The 26,001-nt window shown below is 45.2% G+C and overlaps 1 protein-coding gene across 2 annotated transcripts; it reads right to left on the bottom strand.

Annotated features, from left to right (window-relative positions):
- Positions 1 to 387: 387 nt before the first annotated feature.
- On the bottom strand, positions 388 to 25,980 carry HSF4 (heat shock transcription factor 4). 2 transcript variants are annotated; one of them, XM_069793737.1, is made up of 12 exons: positions 22,306 to 25,980; positions 20,996 to 21,123; positions 19,480 to 19,604; positions 17,098 to 17,173; positions 15,569 to 15,633; positions 12,565 to 12,664; positions 11,653 to 11,777; positions 9,574 to 9,798; positions 7,480 to 7,585; positions 5,950 to 6,015; positions 4,401 to 4,488; positions 388 to 3,155 (listed from the first exon to the last, which is right to left on the bottom strand). In XM_069793737.1, exons 1-12 carry the CDS (start codon positions 22,463 to 22,465, stop codon positions 2,959 to 2,961), a joined length of 1,461 nt encoding a protein of 486 aa, XP_069649838.1. In that variant the 5' UTR covers positions 22,466 to 25,980; the 3' UTR covers positions 388 to 2,958. The 2 variants fall into 2 exon arrangements, with proteins under 2 accessions (XP_069649838.1, XP_069649839.1); XM_069793738.1 differs by having other exon boundaries at positions 4,401 to 4,507.
- Between the last annotated feature and the right edge of the window lie 21 nt (positions 25,981 to 26,001).

Here is a 26,001-nt window from a genome sequence, read left to right on the forward strand (position 1 = left end):
AAAAAGTAATTCCAAGAGTGAAGTTTGACCTCTGTTATCACTCAAAGCAAGAAAAAAAGGATAAAAAAGGCAAGTAATTTCAAGAACTATAGATTTTTTTACTCTGATCCTGCTTTTACCAGATATACCCACCCTGACCGGCAGGTCAGTTTGAAGAATTCAGCTGCTTTCTGAGTTGTGTTTACTTTGCCACATTTGACATGCTAGATCCCTCCAGCTCCTGTTTTTTCACACAGATGATCACAACCCATCAGTGGGCCCTACATTTTCTCACAGCTGAATCTCCTGAATTCCTGGAAGCTATTTTTCACTTACTGGTGAGGACTTGGCAAGGAGGAAAGGAGTAAGGGGTAGGCGAAAGTAGTGAGAGAAATGCCAGAGCAGGACTAAATGAGAAAAAGGAAACATATTTAATTAGTGTTTTCTGTAAAACTTTACAAATGTACAGCATAGTGCAAAAACGCAGTCTCAGCACATCACCTTCAAGTAAAATGAACAATGTAAAAAGCCAAGGAACACAAGCTTGCTTCTTCACGGGAGTGGCTCTCAAATACTCTTCCTGGAGGTTCCTCTCACACCATCAAGCTCCAATCTCATGTTTATAGCAGAGCAAAAAGCCTAAAGAAAAACCCAAGAACCATCCCGGGTGGCTGCTCACAGCAAGTGCAGTCTGCCACTTCGCGCTATAAAAAACGCTGCAGCCTGAGACGGTGTCAGGCACCCTTGTTGTCTGAGCTGCACCTTTGTCTACCCAGAAGTAGCTCTCCTAAGATGGTTCATTTCTCAACCCCAACTAGACAATCCAGTAAGATGCTGAAGCGAATGTCTAACCTCAAGCATGTGATTGATAGGCTTCATAAAAATACGGGAAAACTGCTCAGGAGCTTGAAGTTAAGCACGTGCTTAAATACCTTATTGGATCAATACATTCAGTGTTAACATTAAGGCAATCTAGCGTGTGAAGGTTCGGAGAAGGATGTGAATCTTGAACGGGGATAACATATGCTGTCAGGTGATATGAGACACCACCAGACAGTTCTCAATGACCTATGAGAAAAGAAGTAAACAGAATGCAACGCAATGACTTTCCAGTGCCGGAAATGACAAAATACAGTGGCAAATGAGCTGATCTAGGGGAACTTCCTAAGCACAAATCTGTCAAAAAGGAAAACCTTGTCCATGATACACTCAAGCACATCATCTAAATACCAGGCCAATGGGGGCTGCCCAAATTTTCCCTTAGTCCTGAACACGAAAACAGTGGCTGGAATTAATTCAGAAGCTCTCACAACTTCGCTCCTGCGAAGACTGCACCAGGAAGGTGGTGACAGAACTCTTGGCCCACAGTAGTTAGCTGGGGAAAAATGGGCTCAAAAGTGAATGTTTCTGAACCAACACATCTGTTCACGTACTGATAAATGGATGGAGGAAAGGGCTGTGACAGGAAGGTCCATTTAAAAAATGCTTATCTTATTAAGGAGAATTTGAGCCTGCATTCATCTGATTGATTGACTACATTTTGGGGTGGATGCTGCTTGACCATTCATGATGCTCGAAATATGGTTTAGAACCCACAATCCTCACGGGAACGAAAGTGGGCAGAGCATTTCTTCCAATGATACGGGCATGGCTTATACCTCCCTGTCTAAGCCCTTAGGAGGCCTGAGTCAGTTGTATTTCCTGGGTCTGTCTTACTGCATTTGGGTAGCTTTCCTAAGGAAAAGCAACTCAATTAGAGGATACCGAGATAAATAATACGTTCTTATTAGAACTGCAGCATAAAAAACAAAGCTCTGCTTTGTTAAGAAACTCAGTTGTCAGAAACCACATGAAAGAGGAAGATTAATTCAACCTTTGGAGGCTAGTCTCAGATGCACAAAGGACAGAAGAAAAGTTAGTGGGACATGGTGGACTAACCCTTCTGCCTTTCTCCTACACTGAGCAGCTGAGAGTCCTTCTAAAAAGGGGATCCAATCAATTAAACTGGTTCATCAGATTTTATACATCAATAAACCAACAGGCACATCTTCAGGGAAAATAGAACAGGTCAAGGCTAAGGAAAAAAATCATTGGACTGGACAGGGAATACTTAGCCAGTACCAAAACCCAGAGTCTCTCAGTCCTCTTTGCACATGGAAAACGGCGTGCAGAAGAGTCTATCCTTTTTTTTTTTTTTTTTTTTTTTAAAAAGTATGGGGTGTCCTGCCTTTATGTTAGAGAAAATAAATTTGGGGCAAAAAAAAAAATTACCAAACAACAAACCCTCTCAACTTAGCATGGGATGTTTTGGGGTCTGTGATGGTCTGTAACTCCCCTAGGAGCCAGAGACATACTCTTGGAGTGGTCACTCAGAAAATGATCTTCTGCACACCCCAAGAGGTCTTCATTTTCCTACTCACTCTAGAAGGATAAGGGAGAGGCACAAGTGCATCCCATCAAAACCAGAAAATGGATAAAAGAATATTTTTAGAGCATTGGACTGGCATATAGAACTATTTTCTTATTTAAAAAACAGCATCCAGAAGGGTCAGGCATCTTAGCTAATCTGTGCTGCCCCAATAAAATCCCAACAGTTTGCTGTTGCAGGCACTAGTCAGGATCACTTTATTTTATGAAGTCCCTAATGTACTTTCAAGCTACGCTTCAATTAAATTTTATTAGAAGATTTTAAATTTCTAAAAGCATTTTCAAGAAAAAAAAATCCTGCCAAGCTCTCACTCCACATAGGAGGAAGCATCAGAAGCAGTATTTTGTTTTAAAATTGTTATCCTGGGCAAACACTGAAATCCAGGTGCAGGGAGGGTAATACAACAGCTAATGAACATTTCCATCTACTCAAAAAGAAAGGGCACAAAAAGAAACTCTCTTGTGGGTTTCTGAGTCACTTTTGTTTCTTTACATTCAAACCTGTGGATGCTTGGATGGGTGGGAGGGAGCTGATTTTTCTGGGAAGCTAAATCACTGGTTGTTGTCAGTTGAAGAGCTCAGGTTTAATGGGATATCCCCTTGGACACCCACAGAGGACAGGTAGGAAGCCATATTTTCAGATGGAACATAAAGCGATGAACTTTCAGGCAAGCTGATGAGGTCGTTTCCAAAGATTGACTGACGATCAATGAGGAACTGCTGGGTGCTTTCAAGAATGACATCTTTCCCTAGAAATGCAAACAGACAACAGAAAACTCAGTTTCTGGAAGGCAAGTTACCAGACTACATATGTAGAACTGAAAAGTGGCAAATCCCCACTGCAACAGGAGGTGAGGGGCCTCACTCCTGGCAAAAAAAGGCTGGAAACACTTGAGTCAAACCTGGACTCACTCAAAAGCCCATTAAAATCAATGGGAATCTCTGCACATTACCAAGCTGGGTTCTGCCTGAATGCTGAGATGCCTTACAAGAAGTGAAAGAGGGATGACCAAATGGCTGGAGACACTGAGAAGTGGATAAGAGCAGCTTCTCTGCTCCTTCACTCAAGAACTGTCTGTTTTTCCTCATCTTTGCAGAAGGAGACATCTGTCAATTGCCCCATTATTTCAGCATCACGCCACTGCATGGACCAGAAAGGCTTTGCAAACAGGGGATGCTCCTCTTGTGCAGTTCAGCTCCAGCATGCTTAAGAGTTGTCTCCAGCGTAGCTGGGCTTTTAACACCTCTGATGCTCATGCAAGATGCTGAGCTTAAGGTGGAGACTGGAAGTCCTTGAATGATACACACCCCATCAAAACTCTGGGGTGGGTTCAGGTGGCTACAGCACCAAACTAAGGCTCACAAAAGCTTCTCTTTCAGGTCTATCCCAGCTGAATACACATGAGAATAATAATATATCGCTATTCCAAGACCAAGGAAACACTTCTAGATTCATATCTAAGGTCAATGACACACTTTATTAGAGTCAGTGAGTGGGAGAAGATCAGCTGGCCAGTTCTCCTGAGGTCTGGTAAAAGGTCTGGAGAAACTGAGACATAACCTTTGCCTCTGGCTGCTAGCAGCTACTGGGTCACCTCCTCTGCAGCAGAATCCAGACAAAACACGGGACCTGTGCAGCTCTCACTCCCCTTACCCACTTGGACTACCACATTGGTCTTAGGTGTTGATGAACAGGCAGAGAAAACAGTGGAGACACTGATAAATACGACGTGGACCCAAGCAGAAACAGAGGTAGTTCAATTACATTTAAACTTTAGTTTATCTCCCATACTTTTCCTACTGCTCAGTAACTAGCTTAGCAGTTGTTGTGGAAACATTGCTGACTGACAATCACAAAAGTAAAGTAAGACACGTGTTTTGTTCCCTCAAAGTGGCAAATGATCAGTGCTGGACGTTGCATCTAGCTGCTGACATGTTTAACACCTTAGTTACATCCCCATTCCTGAATCTGCAAGAGCTGCTAGTGCTCCTACCTGGGCAGGTGTTGTTAAACGGTGGGTTGAACACTTTTGAGGGCAGCTCAGTTGCATTCTTCTCCAGATCCACTGTGAGTCGCTGCATCTTGATGCAAAAATATAAACTACAATGTACAATTATACAAAGACAGGGGAGCTTGTTAGAACTAGGCCATTTCTGAAAATCACTGCTTCATCAATGCTGCACAACATCCACCAGCAATGCAATCTATCCTCCCTGCCCTGCCTCTCCTCCCAGCCTCACCTGCACTTTGTTAAAATAGCCAAAAGCGTGCGCTCAAGGGCAGGTATGTCTGAAAGAGAGAGCTAAGGGAGATGTAATCCCTTATTAGCCCTGGCTAATGTGATGTGAAGCTCCTGTCACATGAGGAGGCCAGGCTAGCATCACTGTGGCTGTCCCTGCCCAGCTGCTGTACAAAGCAAACCCACAGTCTTCTGCAGCCAGCAACAAATATGAAGGGAATTTTCTTTCCATTTGCCTATGACTGTCTTTAAAGTAAAACTAGCTTTTGCTTCCACAGTGCTTCTAGGCATGGAGTTGCTGCAGGTATTACTTCCACGCTTCTCTATGTTCATGACTTTCTGTAGGATGAGCAAGGCTAAGGGTAGGCTGCACCAGATGCTGGGAAATTCAGTGGACTCGAGGACTGAACTATTGAACATTGCAGCCTCCCTCTTGGCCTTTTCTCTCATGCAATCCTTTTTAAAAGAGACTGTCCCTTGCTTCTAAGACTTGCTAATATTATCTCTCTCTCAGAGACTCTCTTTCCTAACACTCAGGAAGTGGAATTACCTAGTAAATTCAAAATTATTAAATCAAAACCTGAAAAGGATAGTGATATCATGAAGAAGGCTTAGAGATCTTTTGCACTTCATTAGAATAGATTACACTTTGCTTGCGCATCTGTAGAGATGGCACAACCATCCAAGTCTTTATCTGACCTGGCTGGCAGGAGGGGGCTCTGAAAATTCACCCTTCATCAGGCAGGAAAAAGAACCCAGCCATGAAACACACATTTCCTTCACTGTTTATTAAATCACCATATGCACTTCAGAAATGTCTGTGTCTGTGTCAATGTCAATTCCAAACAAATACTGCCAAACAATTTCTCCTTGTTTCTTCTGTAGGGGTATGCATGAACCTCTATTCTAATTGCATGTGGATCTACCGGTCCTAAAATGTACAGGGATGGCTGCACTTTATAAAGGCATATTTTATAAAGAGCTTTGGCACAAAGATACTTTATGAATCTACGGTATTAGCAGGACATGACATTCACGCTAAGAGAAAGTTTAGAGTGGCCAGTTTCAATTAAAGACCCCAGGACACCAACACACCTCTAAACAAGCGCTGGTTGAGTGGGAAAGACAGGTCAAGAGTATAAGATAACACTCTCAGCCTACCCTCAGGAGATGCATATTTGTTGTGCTTTACCACACTCTCCCCTCTGGCTATAAAATAACTAAGCATTCTTCAGTTATGCAAAAGCTCTGCTTCATAATTACTTTATTATTATTATGATACCCAGAAATACACATCTCTTACCGGGGACAGACTGGCTTCCATTTCAGTCAAATTCCACTCACTCAAAGATAAATTGGGATTAAAGACCTGTTGGGAGAAAAACACCATTAGGGCTCTGAAAGATGTAATGGTTCAAGATACTCATATCCTCAGCTGTCTGCAGGAGGTTGTAGCCCTGCTGGCAGAGATGCCAGAAAGCAACTTCTGCCTGTGCCTCAGCTGCTCTGACATATTAACTGAAGCTACAGGCAAAGGCTCGTGTGTGCTGATTTGTAGCACAGCCAGAACAGCAAGAGCTGAGTTGTGGGCACTTGTGCTGATCCACAAGCCTTGCTGCCTGACAGTGGTGGGACAGCACAGACACCCGATGCCACAGTCATGTCGTAAACCAGGGCAGGTGTTTGTGTGCACTGCAAGTCAAAGTCCTTTTTTGCTGCTCTTGGATCCTAGGACACTCCCAGACTCATATGTTTTTTTAAAAGCATTCCAAAACACAGTAGCAGATTACTGCTGCCTCAATGACTAGATGCCAATTTCTTAAGAAGTCTAAGCAACCTGGGAAAAGGAGCTGTTGATCTGGGGTGCAGTTTTATGATTCATTCTCACTTTTGTGATGTTCAGTTGCACAGAGAGAGAAAAGTGTGTCAGTAACAGGAAAACACCTCCTAATGAGAAATAAGAAACAGGAACCAACGGAGTCAGTGATAGAGCAGGCCACTAGAAAAGCTTTCTGTAAAGTCAAAATCAATCACAGACACTTGGGAACTGGCTTTAAGAGAATAAGATTGATTTTTTAAATTATTTTTCATTCCTGTTTATCCATGCAAGCTTACCACGTGCCTGTATCTGAAGCACCTCCTCAAGGGAGCATATCTTTGACATATAGATTCTTTGCTATGTACAGAGTTATTTCATTATTGGAAAAAAACTTTCATATACTGACTATATGTACAAGGAGAGACAGTGTGAAAGAGAGAAATTATCAGACCTTCATATTTCTACATATATACTGAAGAAAAAAGCCACCATCAATTTCTAAAGAAGAGTCACTGGAGAACTGCAGACAGATAAATATCTCAGCAGAGAGAGAATTTGACATTGGCTACACTTACCAGAGTGTGAGGAAAAGGGGAAGGTAGTAGACCTAAACAATCTAGGACTATCTAAGACGTAGAATATGCAGAAAACAAACTAACCCACCCAAAGCAATTACCAAACTAGCTAGAGAGTTGTATTAAACCTATTTTACATAAGTGTGTTAGGTCTCATGATGATGTCTTTACCAAATGCACCATGTTTTGTGCTCCTAGAAGTTCAAATATGTGTATTTTCAGAAGACATGTAAAAAAGCATCATTTAAAGTCTGAAATCCTGCCAGTTCTCAGGAGCAGGTCAAAACAGAGCTGTGACTCTACTGGCAGCATGTGGCAGATAAAGTGCCACAAAAGAACAAGCAGCATGGTCTATCTGATTTACAGCCCAGAGGTACCGCTATGAACTTCACAACTCTTTCCCGCAGCCGCCCCAGTGGAGGGAGGGCCTGACACTCACATCCAAGAGGCTGGTGGGCTCCAGGCCGTACTGCTGGCTCCTCAGCAGCAGCTGCAGCCCTTCCAAGCTCCAGTCCGTGCCTTCCAACGGGTCTGAAATATCTGTTCTGAGAAAAGACAAGGGGAAATATTGCCACGAATGAGACTTGCACAGATACATATAGAAAACAGGACTGAGCAGCCCTCCAACATGAGGTTTATGCTTAAATCTCATTTTGAAAACCAAGTGCCCACTGCCAGCCTGGGTTTATGCCATATGAGTTGGTTTAATCCTGGAAGTCCAACCCAGCAGAGCACACAGGCGACTTGGCTGATGGTAAAACAAGTGAGACTACTCCTCTCCTGGGTGATGCATGTGGTTTGGGGATGGATAGTCTGTGCATGTATCTCCTCAAGACAGGGAAAACTAAAGCTTTCCTTAGAAGAAATCCTTCTAGGGAGGCACTTGGGACCCAGAACAGGCTGCATTCCCATCCTCCTGGGTCCAAGATGGCCGAATTCCTATTAACAAATGGCTTTTAAAGGAGTGACTTTTACCTGCAGGCATTCAGCCTACAGGCTACATTTACATGAGACATTCAGCTAAAGGAGCAACTGTGAGGCCCTGCTGTGTTTAATCCCCCTCAAAAGCTAAAAAAAATTCTCTTAAAATCCAGAGTCTTTAAAAAAGGATGATTTTTCTTCTAATAAAATGTTTTTAAGTAGCCAGTGGGTTCAGAAGGAGAAATTTGGTTCTCTGTAAATACCCAAAGGAAAACAGAAGCTTTTCTGATAACCCTATTGAGTGTTTTGGGGTTTTTTTCCCCCAGTCCTCCTTACATTGCTGTAATTGCCATCAGGAATTAATTCTGCAGTTAACTTCCACATCATCCACCAAGCTGCAACCATGCCTTCCTCCTGCTGTACACTCACCCATGACATCGGTGCTGTTGGGATTTCAGTCTCAGACCACAGCTCCAAAAACGGCTCACCCAGATCGCCCTGTGACTGAGCCTAATGACACTGTGCTAACCCCCCTTGCGTGCCCTGGCTTCAAAATAATGAAACCTCCATCTCTTTATATCAGACTTCTGCACTCAGTGAACACAAACTCCCAACTCTTCATCCCCATGAGTGACCTCATGTGCTATTTCATGATTTTAAGGCGTGATTTTATACCCTTTTATAAAGCCTTGCTTTGGACTGCCTAGCATTTTACTGAGCCCTTGCAGTTCAAGGAGACAAGCACAGCAATGCAGCTAACTTTCATGGGTTTTCACTTTTAGTCAGAGATGGGGAAGCAGAGATCTCTTGCAGTGTCAGCTCCCCAGTACCTGCCCAGAAGCGTGTGGTGCCAAAGTGACTGGCTGCCCCCTGAAGATAGATCTAGCACTGACTCAGGAAAGTCACCTTGGAAAGGTGACACAAGGAGATGCAAAGGGAGAACAGACTAAAGAGAAAAGTCTATTTGACTTCACAGCACAGGTGAGGAGAAGAAAGGGGGCAAATTATTTCCTTCTCAAGCCCAAGCCTGGGCCTGATAAATGCTTTGATGTGTTATCAAATATATGCCCTACTTAGTGCAGAGGTTATGATGATGATTGACTGTCATCTTCCATCACTGTCTGTGTATTGGCACACAAGTGACACCTTATTCACTGCACAGAAACACCAGTGACAAATATTTCCTTATGACTTTACGTAACTGAAGACTCAACAAATGGCAGAGGGCACACAAGCTATGGAGGTGCAGTACTGTCCAGTGGCCTGCAAGACTGCAGACGTGGATGCTGGTCTGGGCTCCAGCTTTCACTTGGACCTTGGACAAATCCCTCTCACTGCAAAAAAACCCCTCTTCCTGCTCCCATGGTTGTGATGCACATGCTCTGACAGCTCTTCCTCTGTTGGGTCCTTCAAGCAATTCACCCACAGACCCCCTACCCCTGTGAACTGTCCCCTGGGCTTCAAGGGTCCTCTAAGCAGGTGCCACAGGTACAGGATGGAGCTCACCAGGCTGCATTAGGCGACTTAAAATCAGCCTCCCTTTTCTTTCCCGCTCATGGGAAGAGAGGGCCATGAAACACGCAGGGCCACAGCTCGCTCTCGCTCCCCTCACCTGTCCAGCAATGCCCTTCTGCCTCTTCTCTCAGATGGCTGTGAGGTCCCTGGTGGGGCTGCACCACAGCTCCCTTTGCCTTCCAAAACAGACTGAACCATGGCGACCGGGAGCACAGGCGGCTCAGAGCAAGCCCGGCAGCCTGGCAGGTGGACATCAGGCTCAGTGCTGGCTTTCACTCCAGGGCTGACTGGCTCTTCCTTGATCAGCATGAGGCACTTCTCTCTGTATCAGAGACAAGACTTAGCACCACACACACATCTGCTCCACAAAGGCCTTGCGCTACTGGGAAGGGCAATAGCACAACGGCTTGCTTCCATTTCTCATCAAACTGCCCCACAGGGTCTTTCCATTCCCCTAGATGGGCAAAAGAAACCAGCAACCTTGTTTTCTTTTCAGCAAGCTCCAGAAACAAGCTCAGCTGGAATATCTTCAGTCAATTCATCAGTCATAGCTGTAACGAATTTGCCCCATTTGATTGTTTTGCAAATATGGAAAACACTTTTTTTTCGATCATTCCTCAGACAAGTGTTAGGCTTGAGGCAGGTTAAATAGTCACTAGGCTAGAGAGGTTTCCCTGAAAAAGAAAAGTCTCCACCCTAGAGATAGGAATGGGATCAGTAAGACCTTCCCATGCAGGAGTTAGGATTGGACCAGCAAGCACTCCAGCGATCCCAATGACACAGGTCAGGACCTTGTGGCCCTGCAGGATTTGGAACAGAAGCTATCAAGATCTGACAGTCCCAGTCAGAAGTTTTATTTGCTTGGAAGCAGAGGTTTGCCTTTTTCCAGTGGGAGAGGCACTCCACGTTATTCCCAGATGGACCTATGGCATTGAAGTTTTGAATAGTAGCATTTTGTATGTAAAAATCCACTCTGTACTACTTACAGGAGATTTTACAGCTCCCTGTGAACTTGCACAACTGGAGCCAAAGTGACAAAGGCATGTAGATCAACAGGCACAGAGCATGGAAAAGCCATCCTGAAAAAATATTATCTTACAACACTTACAGACTAGCTTTGCTGCAAGACAACACGTAAGCATGTCACACATATGGGATGGTAAGTGACACTACTAAGCCTTCCTCAGCATTCCTTTCAGATCATCTTCTCATCTCGTGAATCCTAAACTCCCACCAGGAGCTCATGTTGATTTGGGAAGTACACACTCCTGAACTCATTAGGGCTGTGGCTGGCTCAGAGCCTTGTCATGCAGACACAGCACAGATCAGAGGCCACCAGATGGCACTCAGTAATTAGTAGAAATAAGCAACTTAACTTGAAGGTTATATTAAAATTTTTATGCTTTAGAAATGGCTTCCAGGGTTGTTTTTTTTTAATCTGGAGCTCTTTACATGCTTCTAGCTAATTTTATGGCTATGGTTCAATTATAAGGCAGATTTACAGGCAATTTCTAGAGTATAACTGCCTTGCCTCTATGCCTGAGAAACTGTTTCCATGATTCATCTGTCTACTTACTTTCCACTGACATAGTTGTAGCTATTCTGCTACTAGCCCTAAATACACTGCATGCCTGTGGCAGGAAGAGATAAGCATTAAAATACCTCTGCATTCAGTTGTTGTTACTGGGACCTTTTCACAGAAAAGTTGTCAAACATCGGAAGTTGTTGTGATGCAACATTTCTGTTCTCATTAGCAGAAAGATGTACAGTTTGATTCTGTTTCTTCTTTGTCAAAGCCAAAAGGAAACCTCCTTTCTGTCTCCCTCTCTCAATAAACCCAACAAGTGTTAGCATCTCATTTATTTGATGAAGTCTGAGACAGCCTGTCTTGAGAACAAAATATAAAGAAACATGGAATACTTCTCAAAGAGGTGAGTGGGAGTTCTCAGCATGAAACTCATGACTTTGTTGTGAAAGTTGTGCTGTTATTAGCCCTCCCTAAGTCGGAGAAACTGACCCACATTGCAAACTGGAAAAAAGTATTCCAGCCCACCATCTCTATAGAGGTTTGCGAATTAGACAGAAACTTTGGTACAATTACAGCCAGGAAAAACTCTTTTGAAGTTATGCAAGTCCACACCAGACCCTCCCTGTTTTTAATCACAAACATGTTTACCTGTCATTTTCAGGAGGGGATTGCATATTTATTATGTTGGATGGTGATGCCTCAGTAACATCAGATATGATGGGTCCTCCAGCAATTGCAGGGCTGTTTAAGCAAGAGGCAGGTTCTGTTGATGGCTGAGGAAAGCAAAAATCATATAGATTTATCCTTCTGGAGCCCAGAACAAGTCCAAGGCCCTATCTGAGATATAGTCAGGGTTTACTCACTGTGCCCTTGAGTCCTCCTTGTACGGAAACCAAGAAAGCTTTTACCTGCTATGCAACATTATAATTTCCTCTGGTCTTTCCTCCAACCACGCAGAGGTGCAGGTGTAAAATAAGCACTGTGACTGAAGTGTCAGCTACTGAGAGGTTTTACCATGTCTGACATTTTGCCTAGACTGCTTAGCTTTCTCTGGAGGGAAAAATTGAACACAGCCCAACAGGGGAGTATGGCGCTCTCATGGCAGTTCAAGTATTTTAACTGTATGACATGTGTCATGTGTCTGGTGTCTGCTTTGGTGGGTTAGGTGTGGTGAGGATCCCTCAGCAACTGCAAAAATCTGGCTCTGGTCAGAAAGATCAAGTACCCCCTTCTAGAGCATACTTCTGCCTTTCTCCCCTTGAGATAAGCCAGGCTGGAATAACACCAGGGAGAATCTGGTGTGCAGGGTCTGCCTTTCCCTCCCACAACCCATGGCCTCCCACATGAACATGGCAGCACAAGCATATGCAAGCATGTGCCCCTCCCTGAAGCAGGGGAGCTGAAGAAATAATAAATGTCACTCAGATTTGCAAACCTCTTTTCTTCTTCACTGCCAACTCTTGCTAAACTACTTACTCTGTAATCTGTATTATTACTTCAAACATTTTTCCACCCTGGCCAAAGAAATCCCACAAAGCTCAGAGGTTGGCGTAAACCTACCGACTGTATGAAATAGGGGTCATGCAGGGGGTCTGTAGACAAATGCCGGCTGAACTTGGCCACTTGCGGAGCTGAGATCCCGTTGTCAAGCATCAGAGGTCTGTAAGGAGAAACAGGTTTGTTTTCCCAGCACGTACTGACTGGTTCCTGGTTGCTCATACAAGAAATGTCTCTCAGCCAAGGGTTGTTTTCCCCTGGGTACTCTGTTTTTTCTCAGCTGTAAGGTACTTTCTTGTCCAGTGTTATCAACAAGGAAGGGAAACAACAGTTTTGGAGGATGTCACCATTAAAAATGGCATTAGCCATATATAGAGGGGATGATCCAGGTTTTCGAGATCTTATTTGAAAGATGCAAGTAAAATAACAAATTCAGTTCATATTTTGAATTGAACAAATTCAATTCATACTTTCTTCTAATTGCTAGTGGTTTCAAGCTCTAGGCTGGATCCTCAGCTTGTTTAACTGGAGGTAGCTATGCTGAAATTATTAGTGCAATACTGGGAATTCAGGCTTGTTACCAGCTCCCTCACGCTCAGGGCCACTTTGGCAAAACTACATCTCCGTACATAGCACTGCATAAAAGGAACTTGTGCCACCCACTAAGTAAGTAATAAAACAGAGGGAGACACAAAGCAGACCAGAGCCTAAACTCACTGCATACAGGCTTTTAAAAAAAGACTGTTAGGCTTTTACAGATGGTCACTGACAATAAGAAGCGTGTCTGCGTGCTGGGTCCTGTAGCAGGAGAGCTTTATGCATAGTAAATGATTGAAACCAAGAGCGAATGAGAAGGAGCCTCAAAATGGCACTGCCTTTCTATCATGAAACTTCCTGGGTGGCAGTCCTTGGTTTTGTGATACAGTCCCAGAGAAGCTGGGAACTGGTATATTTTGCTACACACCCACTATTGTTATTGCTGTGATGATCCTATAAAACTGCCTAGCAAATCCCTCTTCTCCTCCTACTGTCCCACAGTCAGGAAAAGCATCTTCAGGGTTCATTTAGAAGACAGTGATTTGGCGGAGGTCACCAGGGAAAGCCAACAGTTTTTTCCACAGTAATGTCTAACAGGCTTGACAGAAGATAATTCCTAGCTCCCTTCATCCTACAGATACTGGAGCTGGATATGTTGGGAGAAATTATGGGTTTGCTCTGACTCCAGTTAGATCCCACAGTGAAGGGCATTATACAGCAGGACACAGTGACCACAGTGCTTGAGAGCTCAGTGTTGTCTAAGAGCTCGCTTAACAGGCTTTTTCTATCCTATGACATTAACTAAAGACACAGAATAAAAAAGAATACTTGAATCATCCTGGCATGGACCTTGTTATGGCATAATCTGCCCTTCAGTATGTACCGAGATACCTTAGCCAGCCCTGCAACAACTACAAATTTGTAAGTGTCCAGCTCTCTGCTCCAGGAGCCACAAATGAACCTCCCATCCAACATTTCTTATCAAAGTAACTTTAGTGTCTAACCCGTCTAACAGTATCCCAGGTCAGATGTGCCCATCCTGCCCAAACCTACCCATTGCTCCCAGTCAGCACTCTGGTCTGTGCCAACAGTTGTTCCAGGCTGTACGCTATGCTTTCCTGCAGTCATTTAGAAGAGGCAGGAAAACAAAACTGTGAAAGGTAAAACATTAGAGGTACAGATATAGACACAAGAGCTGAGGTTCCTTGAAGACAGACCTTTGTGTTTCCAAGGAAGCAGAAACTCAAATTAACATGCACAACACTGTGCAAATTGCAGCTGGGTTGTATTGGTGTGATCCCTCTTCATAAGAAGGTCAATACAGTTGCTGGGCAGATACTTCTGTGCTCTTCTGCCCTTTTCAGCACAGTTTCTCACTAATGATTTGCTTTTTTCAAAAAGCAGTGGTCTAAGACAACATTTCTTGGGCTGCAAAGCTTTTACAGGGAGGGCACAGCGCTGACCGTGGCAATTAGAGATCAGATCCAGCATCTCATTTCTCTGCTTCCCCACTCCACTGGGGAAAAATTTCCCCATTCATGAACCTCAGTGACTCAGAGCAGCTGTTATCCTCCCCTCGAGCCCTCTTCTTTGCTACCATTCACCTTGCAGTGTTTATCCCTTCCAAGAGGCTCAGTAGAGAGGGTAGACAGAGGTAAGCATATCCAGCTTGCTTGTACAGATTATGGGCTCCTTCATTCAATCCTGTGTTTCCTTTACAATCCTCATGAGAAGACTCAGCCAAGAACAAGGACACTGACTTAAAGAAAATCAACTCCCCTGAGCAGCCATTCTTGGGAAGCCTGGCTCCTTTCTTGAGGCATGGAGAAGTTTCTGAGTTGCCAAAGGCCACAAGGTAATAAAGGCAGGAACTGGAGGCAGGTCCCTGCCCTCAGCCTGAGCCACAAAGGCAAACTCCTCTTAGTAGCCCCTCTCCCCTCTTTAGATCACAAGCACCACAGAGCAAGAAATGCATGGCTGCTCTCCTGGAAGGCACTAAGCTTCCTAATACAAGCTCCTCTACTCACTTGCCTTGAAGAACTTATTTATGACTCTAAAGATACCCCATAGCTAAAATCTTTCTCCCCCTTCCTCTTTGTAAGGCCTGCAGGTTACATGCCACCAAACCTGTGTCAGATACACACCCCATTCAGTGACTGTGGGTCAAACTAAAGGTGTCTGTGGGCTGGCTGGGCCCAGCTGTGCTGCTCCTGATGACAAGTGGCAAAACTGGAACCTGTAGGACCAGCAGTGGGGTCCTGCCCTTTACCCTCCCACTAGGTAGTGTTCCCATCTCCCATCGCGCTCTGCGTTCCCCAAATAAAGGTCATGAGCTGACATGGTGCTTCTCTAAAGACCACTGAATGGGGCATGTCAGCAGGTCTGACTCGGCAGTTCAGCCCATTCATTTCCCATCACCATGGTGCCCTGGTCCGGTGACCGCCTGTCTGGGCGAGCTGAGCTTGTGCTTTTAGTGAGGGGGCAGCATTATGCACCCGTGAGCGTGTGCGCACCACACAAGGGTACTTACAGCTTCCTCTTTATCCCAGTGCTGCTAGGGCTTGATTGGAGCTGGCCAAACAGAAACTGAATCAGCTGTCAGGAGAGATCAAAATCCGGTGTTAATCAGCAGAGTGATTCAGCACTCCGTGCTCTTGCAGCCATTCTTATCTCACACATTCCTCCCTCCTGACACCACCCCAAAGCTGGGAGCAGCCATGATATATGGGAGCCAAACTGCATGAGACACCAGAGCCCAAAACAGCACTAAGTTTTCCAAGAACTCAAATGACCTGCCCGGTTTTCAAGCAATACAGCCAGGTGCCTGCTTTGCGCAAAGGCTGCCAGGTGCATGTGCTCAGTGCTTTCTCTCTCCACTGCTGTGCACGCAGAACACCAGCTAAGCCTATTAGACTTGGGAATCTGCCTGTGAAGTACACATGCAAACGTTCCTAGGCCTGGAGTTAGTCTTGGCCTCTGTAAAAGTCTTTAGAGACCTTTATAAGAGGCTCTATACAGTCTGACAAAGACTTTGCAAATGAAAGAAGCAACCCTCTAGGGGAGTCCCTGGACGGAGGTCTTCGCTCTTTCAGTTGAGTTTTCCAGCCCTGTAAAATTCAGTGTTGATATAACAGGACACTAAAAGAGATGCAGAATGGCTTTGGAGAGGAATCACTTCGCAACATTTTCCTAGGTCAGCTTGAACCTAATGCTCTGCTTTGACCTCCAAACAAAGCTAGCATTATTATTATATATCACAGCTGTCTCTTACTCATTGCTCAATATAACAAAATAGAGTTGCATAAATGCCTCTACAATGAGTGGTGTGGCTGGTCCAGCCTCAGAGCTGGAGGAAGGTTTGATAGCCTCATGCATTTCTATCCAGTCCTATGACTCTGTGATGCCACGTGAGGATCAGAACGTGGTTCCCAGGGGGACTGGGAAATGTGACGTGCTCAGTCATGTCAGCACCACCTGGGAATCACTGGGGAGGCCTTTTCTAGTACTGGTCATGCTAGGTTTTAAGGGAGATGGCTCCTCAGTGCTCCTTCGGTCTAAAAGGTTGTACAGTAATTCCTCAACTATGCCAGTAACACCAGAAAACGTAACAGTTGCTGGAGGTCCCCACTGGGGGAATGGCTAGCCAATTCTGCTGCCTGCAGCTTCGGTACTAGCCGGAGGGAGAGGCTCCTCTCTCGTACAAAGGAAAGAGGAAAGATTTGGGGAGCCCAAATGCATCGGTACAGCCAGAACACGGTCAATACAGGGCAATTACTGAGAGTTGTGCTCTCTTGCTTAGGACGTCGGCAGAAAAGTGGTTTCTAACATCACAGCAAGGACTGACAGGGAAATTAAAATCTTTTTCTCAAAGGCATAATCTATGCTTTGTTAATGACCACTTTCCATAGGACACGTAAGAGCATTGCACAATTTGAAAGAGGGAAAATAAAATATACCGTGATATCAGAGTGTGGAGAAGATTATGGGACAAGAAAAAAAAATCAGAAGAGGACATGTACCATGCAGTACAAGTGAGTTTGGAGTTTATATGACCACTACCTTGTTGATCACCTTCTGTTGCTGTGAGTGGTTCTGCCGGAGAGAAACAACTTCCCGCCAAAGAACTTCATTTTGCCTGAAAGTGAAACAGAAACTTGCCGTGAGCACAGAAACATCCCAACAGCCTACGGTGCTGCCATGATGCACAGTAGACCCAATTGTGCAAAGTCTGTCTCACTTTGGGGCTCTTGCAGTCCTTGGCTCTTTTCAGGTGTCCCAAACGGGGTCAAACAATTGCTTTCCTTGTTTTCCTTTGACCTCAAAAGAACTACAGACCAAAGCATGGAGTCAAAACAAAGAGAGGGTAACAAGAGGACACGTGTGTTTAGTTTTAGTGGAACATTTGGGCCAAAGTCAGAATTTCAGCAAGGCCTGACTTGTGACTTTGAATGATTTGGATCACCAAGACTGTTTCCTGTGGGAACCAAGAAAGCCCAACCTCTCCACAACTGTCCCCAGTGCCCTTAAAGACCAAGAGATCCTATGGATAGGGATCCTATGTATTCTGCCTGCTGAAACCTCATACACATGGTGGTACAAAAGCATATTTGGGAGTGACTGGAGCAGCTAAACGGATGCTACTGCATCTGAGAGCCTTGAACTAGGAGGACTGTAATGATTTTATTAGTGGGAGTCACTAATTTCATCCAGCACAGACCTGTGTCCAGCTTGCAATTGCATAAAGCATATTTATTTTCTGTCTGCAAATGCAGCGCACAGGGGAGTTTACAGGCTTTCTTGAACAGTCGGCCCCAGAAAGTGGGATGGGGAGATGCAGAGTTTATTTACTGTGCTGCCTCCAAATCTGGAGGCCAGCCAAGTGCATGCTGCAAAAGGTTTTGCCAGTCAATTTATCGCAAGAGTATATGGATGTACCAAAACTGACAGGCCAGCAAAACCTATCATACAGGTGAAAGTTATAAATCCTTTTGCTTTTTAGTCTTTCTAGTGTGGATGCTAAAACTGGGAAGATAAGATCCAGGGCTTGAAAGAGCATAGTAGCTGCCCTAGTATAGCAGCTTGTACAGCAAGAATCTCTGCAGTGAACTTTCTGTACTGGTACTGACAGGATTTTCAGCAAAGCAGCTTTCCTTAGTCTGACAGCTTGTACTGGAGTTAGGTCCTAATGGTTCTTCACCAGTGTAAATTTCTTAATATGGTTTCAGCCTGGGATTACTGGTCTATCTTAGTTTATAAAATTGTATTATTTTCATCATTCGAATGCAATGTTGTCCTTTGCCAGATGGAGGAAGGGAACAAGCAAATCAAAACAGAGAATAAACTAAAAGCAAGGCCAAATCATCAATACTGGAATTCCTTAAAAATCATGTAAGATACAAACCTAGATACTCTTACATTGCCATTGTACCTGGATTTCATGGCGTGATTTCATGCATGTGCTAAGTCTGGGAGTCATTAAAAATTGAGGAGGGTTAAAAATATTTATCCGTTGCACATGAGGTGCTGGGCTGGAATGAAGTTTCACAGTATATGGTGTTGTCTCAAGGCCCAGGATGTCAGTGTCATCTGGTGATGTATGAATATCAGCTTTCATTATAAAAGAAGGGCTTTGGGTCTTTTTGATCATTCCAGTGCTTTTTAAACGAAGTTCTCTGTAAGGATTAAAATTCTGGAGGAAAATAAAAACCTCTCCAAGTGCATGATTTATAAAACCGTATCCATTTACTAAATTCCTAGTGACCATGTCTGACTCAGAAAATCCCAGAGTCTCAGACAGCTGGAGGTCAGGCAGCCACATGCAAGATGCATTGTACTTGCTCTTTTTGCTCTTATACAACAATTTTGGCCATGTCAGAAGACATAGTCTTCAGAGAGACGGGTCCATGGACTAAACACTACAGCAGTTCCCGTGTTCTCATATATTTTAGGCCAGTCATATATTTTGGAGGTGAAGGATGACAGAGGGTTTTTTTATTATTTTTTTAATAGCTGGAGTGGACACCACCACGCTTCTGCCAAGGACTCTTCTACATGTGAGAAGGAGTTAAATCTGTGCCATCATTTCTATCTGGAGGAAATACAGTTATCTGAGTTAAGTCCCCAGGTTATACACATACTTCCTACATGGCCTACTCTGTACTTTCCTCATCTGCAAAGGAAAACATAGAAGTAGAGAATATGTCTACCTTTCACAGAAGACAGAGGCTGAGCATTAATTCATATTTTATAGAACATGGGGTCTGTGCAGAAATCCTACGGTATTGTTTCAAGCACACCTAGTCCCTATGATTAGTCCCTGGCTCAGCATGTGCTCCCTGGGAGGGAGGTGCGTAAAGCTTCTCCTTTCAAACATTCCCCAAGATCAACAACCCTAGAGAAACAAATGCCCATAAGAAGCAGGCTGAGTAGGATTCAACTCACTGCTTCATGTCCTGCACTTGACATTCCATGTTCTCCTGCTGACTTCTCAGTATCTGTACCTCGTATAGCAACCTGCTGAGGTCCTCCTGGCGCATCTTGGTCTCCTCACTTTTCACTACTGACACCTGAGGAGGAAAAATCAAAGGTGGATTCTACCAAGCAAGAAGGGCTATGAACAGACAAAGTCATTTCTGTGGCTGTGGTGCAGGACTTCCACCAGCCAGGCTCTGACATGCTGAAACACTAGGACAGGCTATGTGCACAAGTCTGAACTATCCTTAGGGTATTATTATAAGAGCCAAAGGGATAAAATAGAGCAAAGAGCAGGACAAATCCTTTTGTACAGAGGGTCTATTGGCAGCAGAACATTCCAGACCAGAGTGGGGACTTATTTCAAATCAGCTGGTGGGTGGGTGGGGAGGAGGTATTTTGAGGACCAGGGAGGAATTGAACTAGGTTGCTTGATCAAATCTTTCTACTTTAACTACAGAGACACCCAATCCAGCCTCATGTTTTACAGGTATGAGCCTGAGGTAATGCTTCAAATTGACATATTACACTTGGATTTCCAGAAGGCTTTTGCTGAAGTCCCTTTTCTGAAGTTGCCACACTAATTCAGTAAGAGAACAGCCCTTTTGGGCATCGATAACAGGTTAAAAGACAGCAAACAGAGGGCAGGAATAGGTTTTCTCTTCTATAATGACAGGAGCTGACTGTTGGGAGACCCTGCAGGAATTAGACTGTACTTATCTAGAAAAGCAGGTAACGATTCAAAAGCAGAGTGGTGCGAAGCAAGCCTGGCCGTGCAGCACTACACGAAGGTCTCGTGATACTGAGCAACAGAGCAAAAAACCACAGGCAAAACTCTGATGAAAGCCAAGCCCTGCACACCGAGGACCCCCACCACAACCGCATGTGTGTATGGAGAGGACAGAAACCAGACCACAGGGTGATCTTGGAGTTATGCTGAGCACTCTGTAGCACGGGGGGCTGTGGTCTGGAAGCAAGCAAGCATTTGGGGAGTTATCAAGAGAGGAATGCAGCTGTGGTAGAGACCCTCACAGTGACCACGGAGTGCTGTTCTGTTCAATCCACCCCAAAAAAGGGACGTGGGAGGGTTAGAAAGGCACAGGGCAGAGAGCCATGGCAGCGGGCACAGAGGGCTCCTGCTCAGGGAGAAACGAGGCGTTTTCCGCTCGAGAAGGCTGAGGGGCAGGAAACAAGTATTCACTACTTCTCTCCTAGCAGAAGGCCCAGGGGAAACAAATTAAATCAAGGGACAGCAGGCTTAAAGCAAACCAAGGGAGCTACGCCTCCATGCAGACCCTTAGTTAAGCTGTGGGCCGTACTGTTGAGGGATGTTTTGAAAAAGGACCATGCAGCCTCTGCCCACCGGTGGTATGGAGCCTTCTAGAACAGGGGTCTGCCACACCTCAGCCTTCCCGCCCAAGGGGGCTCACGGGGGGGCCTGCCGAGGCCTGGCTGCTGTGCATCCCCCCGCCCGGCACCCCCTCACCTTCCTCTTGATGTGCTCCAGGAGGTGCTCGTGGCCCTGCAGGAAGCAGAGGTGCTGGAACTCGGTGTCATCCCGCTCGGGCTTGACGAGACCCCCCTGCTCGATGTTCACCACCTTCCTGAAGCCGTCTGCGTGGAGAGGGCACGGCTGAAGGGCCGACAGAGGCAGGCCGTCCTCCTCACCTCCCCCCCATCACTTTTGAGGATGTTTCTGTTCACTCCCCCCACTTTCTGAGCTGCTCTGGTGCTCAAGGCACAGCCATGTCCCCTCCCCACGGCCGGGCACGCTTTTGGGACGTATCTACAAGAAATCCGGACCAAGGGAGAGCCCCGTGCATCCTGCTGGACACCCCGTGACTCTGGGGACATGCTGCCGCTGGCCCATGCTGTGAAAGCCTCACTGGCAATCCCTCAGGCATGCCGGTCTGTCTGCCAGGAGCTGAAACGCCTGTCCTTACAAAATCTCTAGTTTGATTTGCAAGCCAAAGGGATTCAGGGGAAGGTTTTTCAAAGGCACAGACCAGCATCAGATGCCGCTTTTGGGGAAAAGGGTCACGTGCACCTTTGGAAATCTACCTTGACTACTTCTCTGAAGTCCTAGAAAGGTTTCTAAACTGTATCTCAAAGACTGGCCTAAAAATTGCAATAGGGCTACCATACAGTTAAATAGCAAAGTTAAAACTTTACTGAGGAACTTTGTGAATTAGTCATTGAAAAACTTCCAAAAACAATCAGAAAAGAACCATATTTAATACAATTGTGGTCTAGATGTGGCTGAAAACTATACCTAAACCTCTGTTAAGGGGTGAAAATGCCCAATTGGCAAGGCAAGGTTTGCAGGGAGAAGTACTGTCCATAATTAGTTTAGCGATATGGCTGGGAAAATGGATAAGCTCTGGGCATGTTACCCTCAAAAAAAGCAGTTTCTGAGGGAGGTGTCACAGTATCAGGTAGCTGGAAAAAGCCCCGTATAGAGTAAAATGGAAAAGAAACAATAATAGGTCATCAAATTGATGCAAGAGAAGCGGGAAACCTGGTAGCTGAAATTTCTTAGCTCACATCTTATGATTTAATCTAACAAGAAATTTCATGCTAGAATCTAAGGTCAATACAAGGAAATTGCTCCCCTGGCATCTGAGAGGCAGGTCCTCTTTGGCAAAATCAATTATGCCACAGTAATGTGTATATGTGAGAGCTCAACTTTTCTATCCACAGTTCTCTTTCATGCCTCCCATCCCACCCCCACTTTCTGTTGCTCCCCCCCACGTCTGTAGGACCCACATGGCCTGAGGATGTGGAGGTTGAACTTACACATGTTCAGCTGCCGGACGAAACTGGCCATGTTGTTGTGTTTGAAATACTTGGGCAGCACCTCTTTGGCAAAGCGTCCTTGGTCGAACACATGGAAGCTGGTGCCATTCTGCAAAGGAGACAAGGACAAAGGTGAAGTCAGAGGAGCGTCCCTGACCATGAGAGGGGCCCAGGAGGAGGTGATTCCCTTGAGTCCTACAGCAGGGGAAGTCGTGCCCTCTGAATTGTCACCTTGAAGCTGAGAAGAGTGACAACAGCCTTCAATGATGGATGTGCTCCTTTCCACTGTGGTATAGTTAGTTTTGATCTTTTTCTACTAAACTTTGCTACTGCTTAGTTCAGAGCCTTGGATGTGAGAAAGAAACTACAGACTTTTACACAAAAATAGGTGGTAGCTTGTGATTGTCCACCCTTGCGTGGACCTCACAGAAAGATTCTGGTGTCTGAAGAAGGTCCTGGAAAGTGGGAATTGCCATTATAACCCCTCGATCTGCTTGTATAGGTCTAACTCTGACCCATCTGCTCCAGAGTGCAGCAGTCCTGGAGGAAGCGCTGCCTGGAGACATGGTACAAGAAACAGCAAGGCAAGAAAGCAAATCATCCTTGGAGACACCACACTGATCCAGAAGCACTACGCACCTTCTCTTGACTGGTTTTCAAAGTACACAGCCACAAGGGCAACCGCAAAATGTTAACAGTCATGCTTTACAGTCCAAGCTAGCAACATGCATGTTAACCAGATGAGATATCCGTTTCGGAGGTTGCATTGCCAGGATCTGTGATTGCAAAACAAGGCAAAGTGCCTGGGATTGCTGGCAGAGACAGACACATGCAGGCCATCTGCTTCCCCTGCCTGGCCTTCTACCTGCGGACAGTTTTAAGCTGGTGCAGAAAGGGCCTGTGAGACACCACGCACTGAAGCTGCCTTGGAACTTTTTGCAAACAGCAATCCATGTGACCTTTTTAGGGACAGAAAAATTAGCAATTAATTTTCAGCTGTAACCAACAAGTAGAAACAACATTTTCTAAATCTCTGACCTCAACAGATCAGTGTCTCCAGGACATGGTGACAGGGGGACCACCTTAAATCCTACCTCTGCTCCAGATGGGGAGGCAGCACCAGGAATTTGGAGGAATGAAGACTCATGATTTCGGACATGGAGTTTGGGGCACACATGGCATTTTTGTAAACTTGCAGAGAACGGTATCTTCCAGGCGCTCACATTGGCTTTGCTTGTGGAGAGAGAAAGAGCTGCAAAGAGCTACCTGGGGAAGCACCCAACCGTGCAGCCTAAGCTCTCCACAGCTTTACGGAGGGACAGGCAAGATGCAGAGACCTATGCCAGGGCCAAGACATCAGCAGATAGTTGGGACTTACCAATTCAGCTGCAGCCCAGTTTCAAGGGACAGCTAGCTAAAGACACCAGGGTCTGTGCAGTGTTGGCAGGGAGGGGTCTGAGACCAGCACAGCCATAGTCATCCTTCTGCTGTGTTCAGCGTTATTACCGGCAGTCAAGTGGTGTGTCAGCTTCAGGGGTTATTTCACAGCAGAGTGGGTTTTGACAGAGGACAGTGTTTCATAAGAGCGAGCACTCAGGCTCTGTGTGCAGTTGGAGCATACCAGGGGTGTGTGGGTCCCACCACGCACCCATCACAGGGTCTGTAGCTGCATGGGTGCTCTCAGGGCTGCCTGGAAGTTTCTAAAACAGGGAGTGTAATTAGGACCACGAGAAAGTTCAGCAACTAAAGAGGTGCAGGTATATGCCTGTAGCCTGCCCATGGCCACCAGAAAACAGGCAGCTGGCAAACCCTGCTGCCCTACTTGTTGCCACCATCACCAAACGGTGCCAATTCCCACTGTTCTCTGGCTCTGTTTGTCAGCTCTGATGGTTAACCCTGTGCACCCACAGACACATGACTCTGGGTCAGCTGTACTTCTTGCTCCTTGTTCACTGCTGCAAACACTGAACATGACTGTTTGCCTTGACAGTGCCCTTTGACCATCACCAGGGTCTTTCCTATCATTCTTTACCCCATGCAGCAGAAGCAAAGGCTAGTCAAGTGCTTAAGAGATTCACTAATAATCCGTAAGCTGAAGTTATCCCCACAGACTGATCTTGCAGACATGACAGCAGGGACCAGGGTTTCCCAACACTGCAAAGGCTGTTCGGGGGACAGAGCTGGTTTATCCTGCTTCCCTTGTGCTTCTGCCCACTCACTCTCTCTGGGATACAGCTGCGTGTCCCAGGCTGGGCAGGCTGATGTAAAATGAGAAACACAAGGGTTTTGTGTACCTGAACATCTCCTTATGGCCTCTCTCGAGAAGTCATTCCTTTGAATTCAGGACTGCAATGTTCTCAGAAGCTGGCACACCCGAAAGGGTTCCTACAGACACAAGAGACTTTGGAGTTACTGCGTGTTCACCGATGAACCGTGCATGTGCCAGCTTGTTCCCACACAGCAGCTGTGCCTTGCTTGTCTTATATCATGGGAGCGCAAGCTGGGAGACACTTCTCTGCCCAAGGCAAAAATCACTCTGCAGCATGTCAGTCTTGGCAGATGCTTATCTTAACTGTTTTTGACAGACCCATGATGACAGACGCCCTATGCCCTGCCCAGGCAAGCTACTCCAGCAATTTGCTAGGAGTTCTTCCTAACTGCATCTTCCATTTCAAAAATTCATTTAATTACTTCTGGTCCAATCTACCATGGACACAGACAGCAGACTTTTCCTTTCCACCTTACAACAGCCTTTAGTGTATATATAAACTATTACCACATTTCCTCTCCATCTCTTCTTCATGCTAAGAAACAGTTCATAAGTCCTTATAGGTCCTGTTTTCTAAGAGTTCTGCTTATGTCCAGAAATCTTAGGCATGCACACAATTTCTCAACTCAAACAACACTGATAGATAGAAGAGGAAGAACATGGGAAACATGGGAGCATGCAACATGGGAAACTTAGACATCTAAAAGCCTTGCCAAAACCTCCCAAGAACATAGCTGTAGCTTATGTTAGGTTGCAGGAAAGCAGAGCATGGTGGTGGTGGGCAGTCAAAAATAACAACATTATAAGCGTAACAGAGAGGGGACTATTTATACGTTAGAAAATCCTTCCTAGTTTGAAAGTCCTTATTTAAAACACACAATGCCAAAACTTGGTCGTTCTCAGAGATATGGCTACGTAATACCAACATCAGAAAGCAACCTTTGCCTTGGATAACAATGCAGCTCAAATCCTCTCTCAAGTTTTGAATGAAAACCCTGCTGGACACAAACACATGACAAAAAGGCTGCTTTAGACATTTTTTTCCCCTTTAAATCTGCTTTTGTTATAAATCAAGGATTTTGGAGAACAAGTTTGTGCACACAACTTATCTGATAACTTCCTGCTGAAGACAAATCCCATTATTTGCAGCAAGTCTTAGTCAGGTCAAAAGCACAACGTGGTGTCAAAATGCTGTACGAGGGGGACAAATAAGTCATTTTAATTCTCTGATTGCACTTAGTGTATTAATGCCTCAGTGACAAGTAAGAAGCCAAAGCAAAGCAACCTATCCCTATGAAGTTATACAGACAATACATACACACATCACCATGATCATCACACAGACTCGTTGAAAAATCAAGTAAAGCTCTTCCAAAATGTGAGTAATTTAGGGTGCCGGTCTGAGATCTGTTTAAACTTTAGGTTTT

This window comes from Haliaeetus albicilla, chromosome 10 (genome assembly GCF_947461875.1).
Source record: "Haliaeetus albicilla chromosome 10, bHalAlb1.1, whole genome shotgun sequence".
NCBI classification, from domain to species: domain Eukaryota; kingdom Metazoa; phylum Chordata; class Aves; order Accipitriformes; family Accipitridae; genus Haliaeetus; species Haliaeetus albicilla.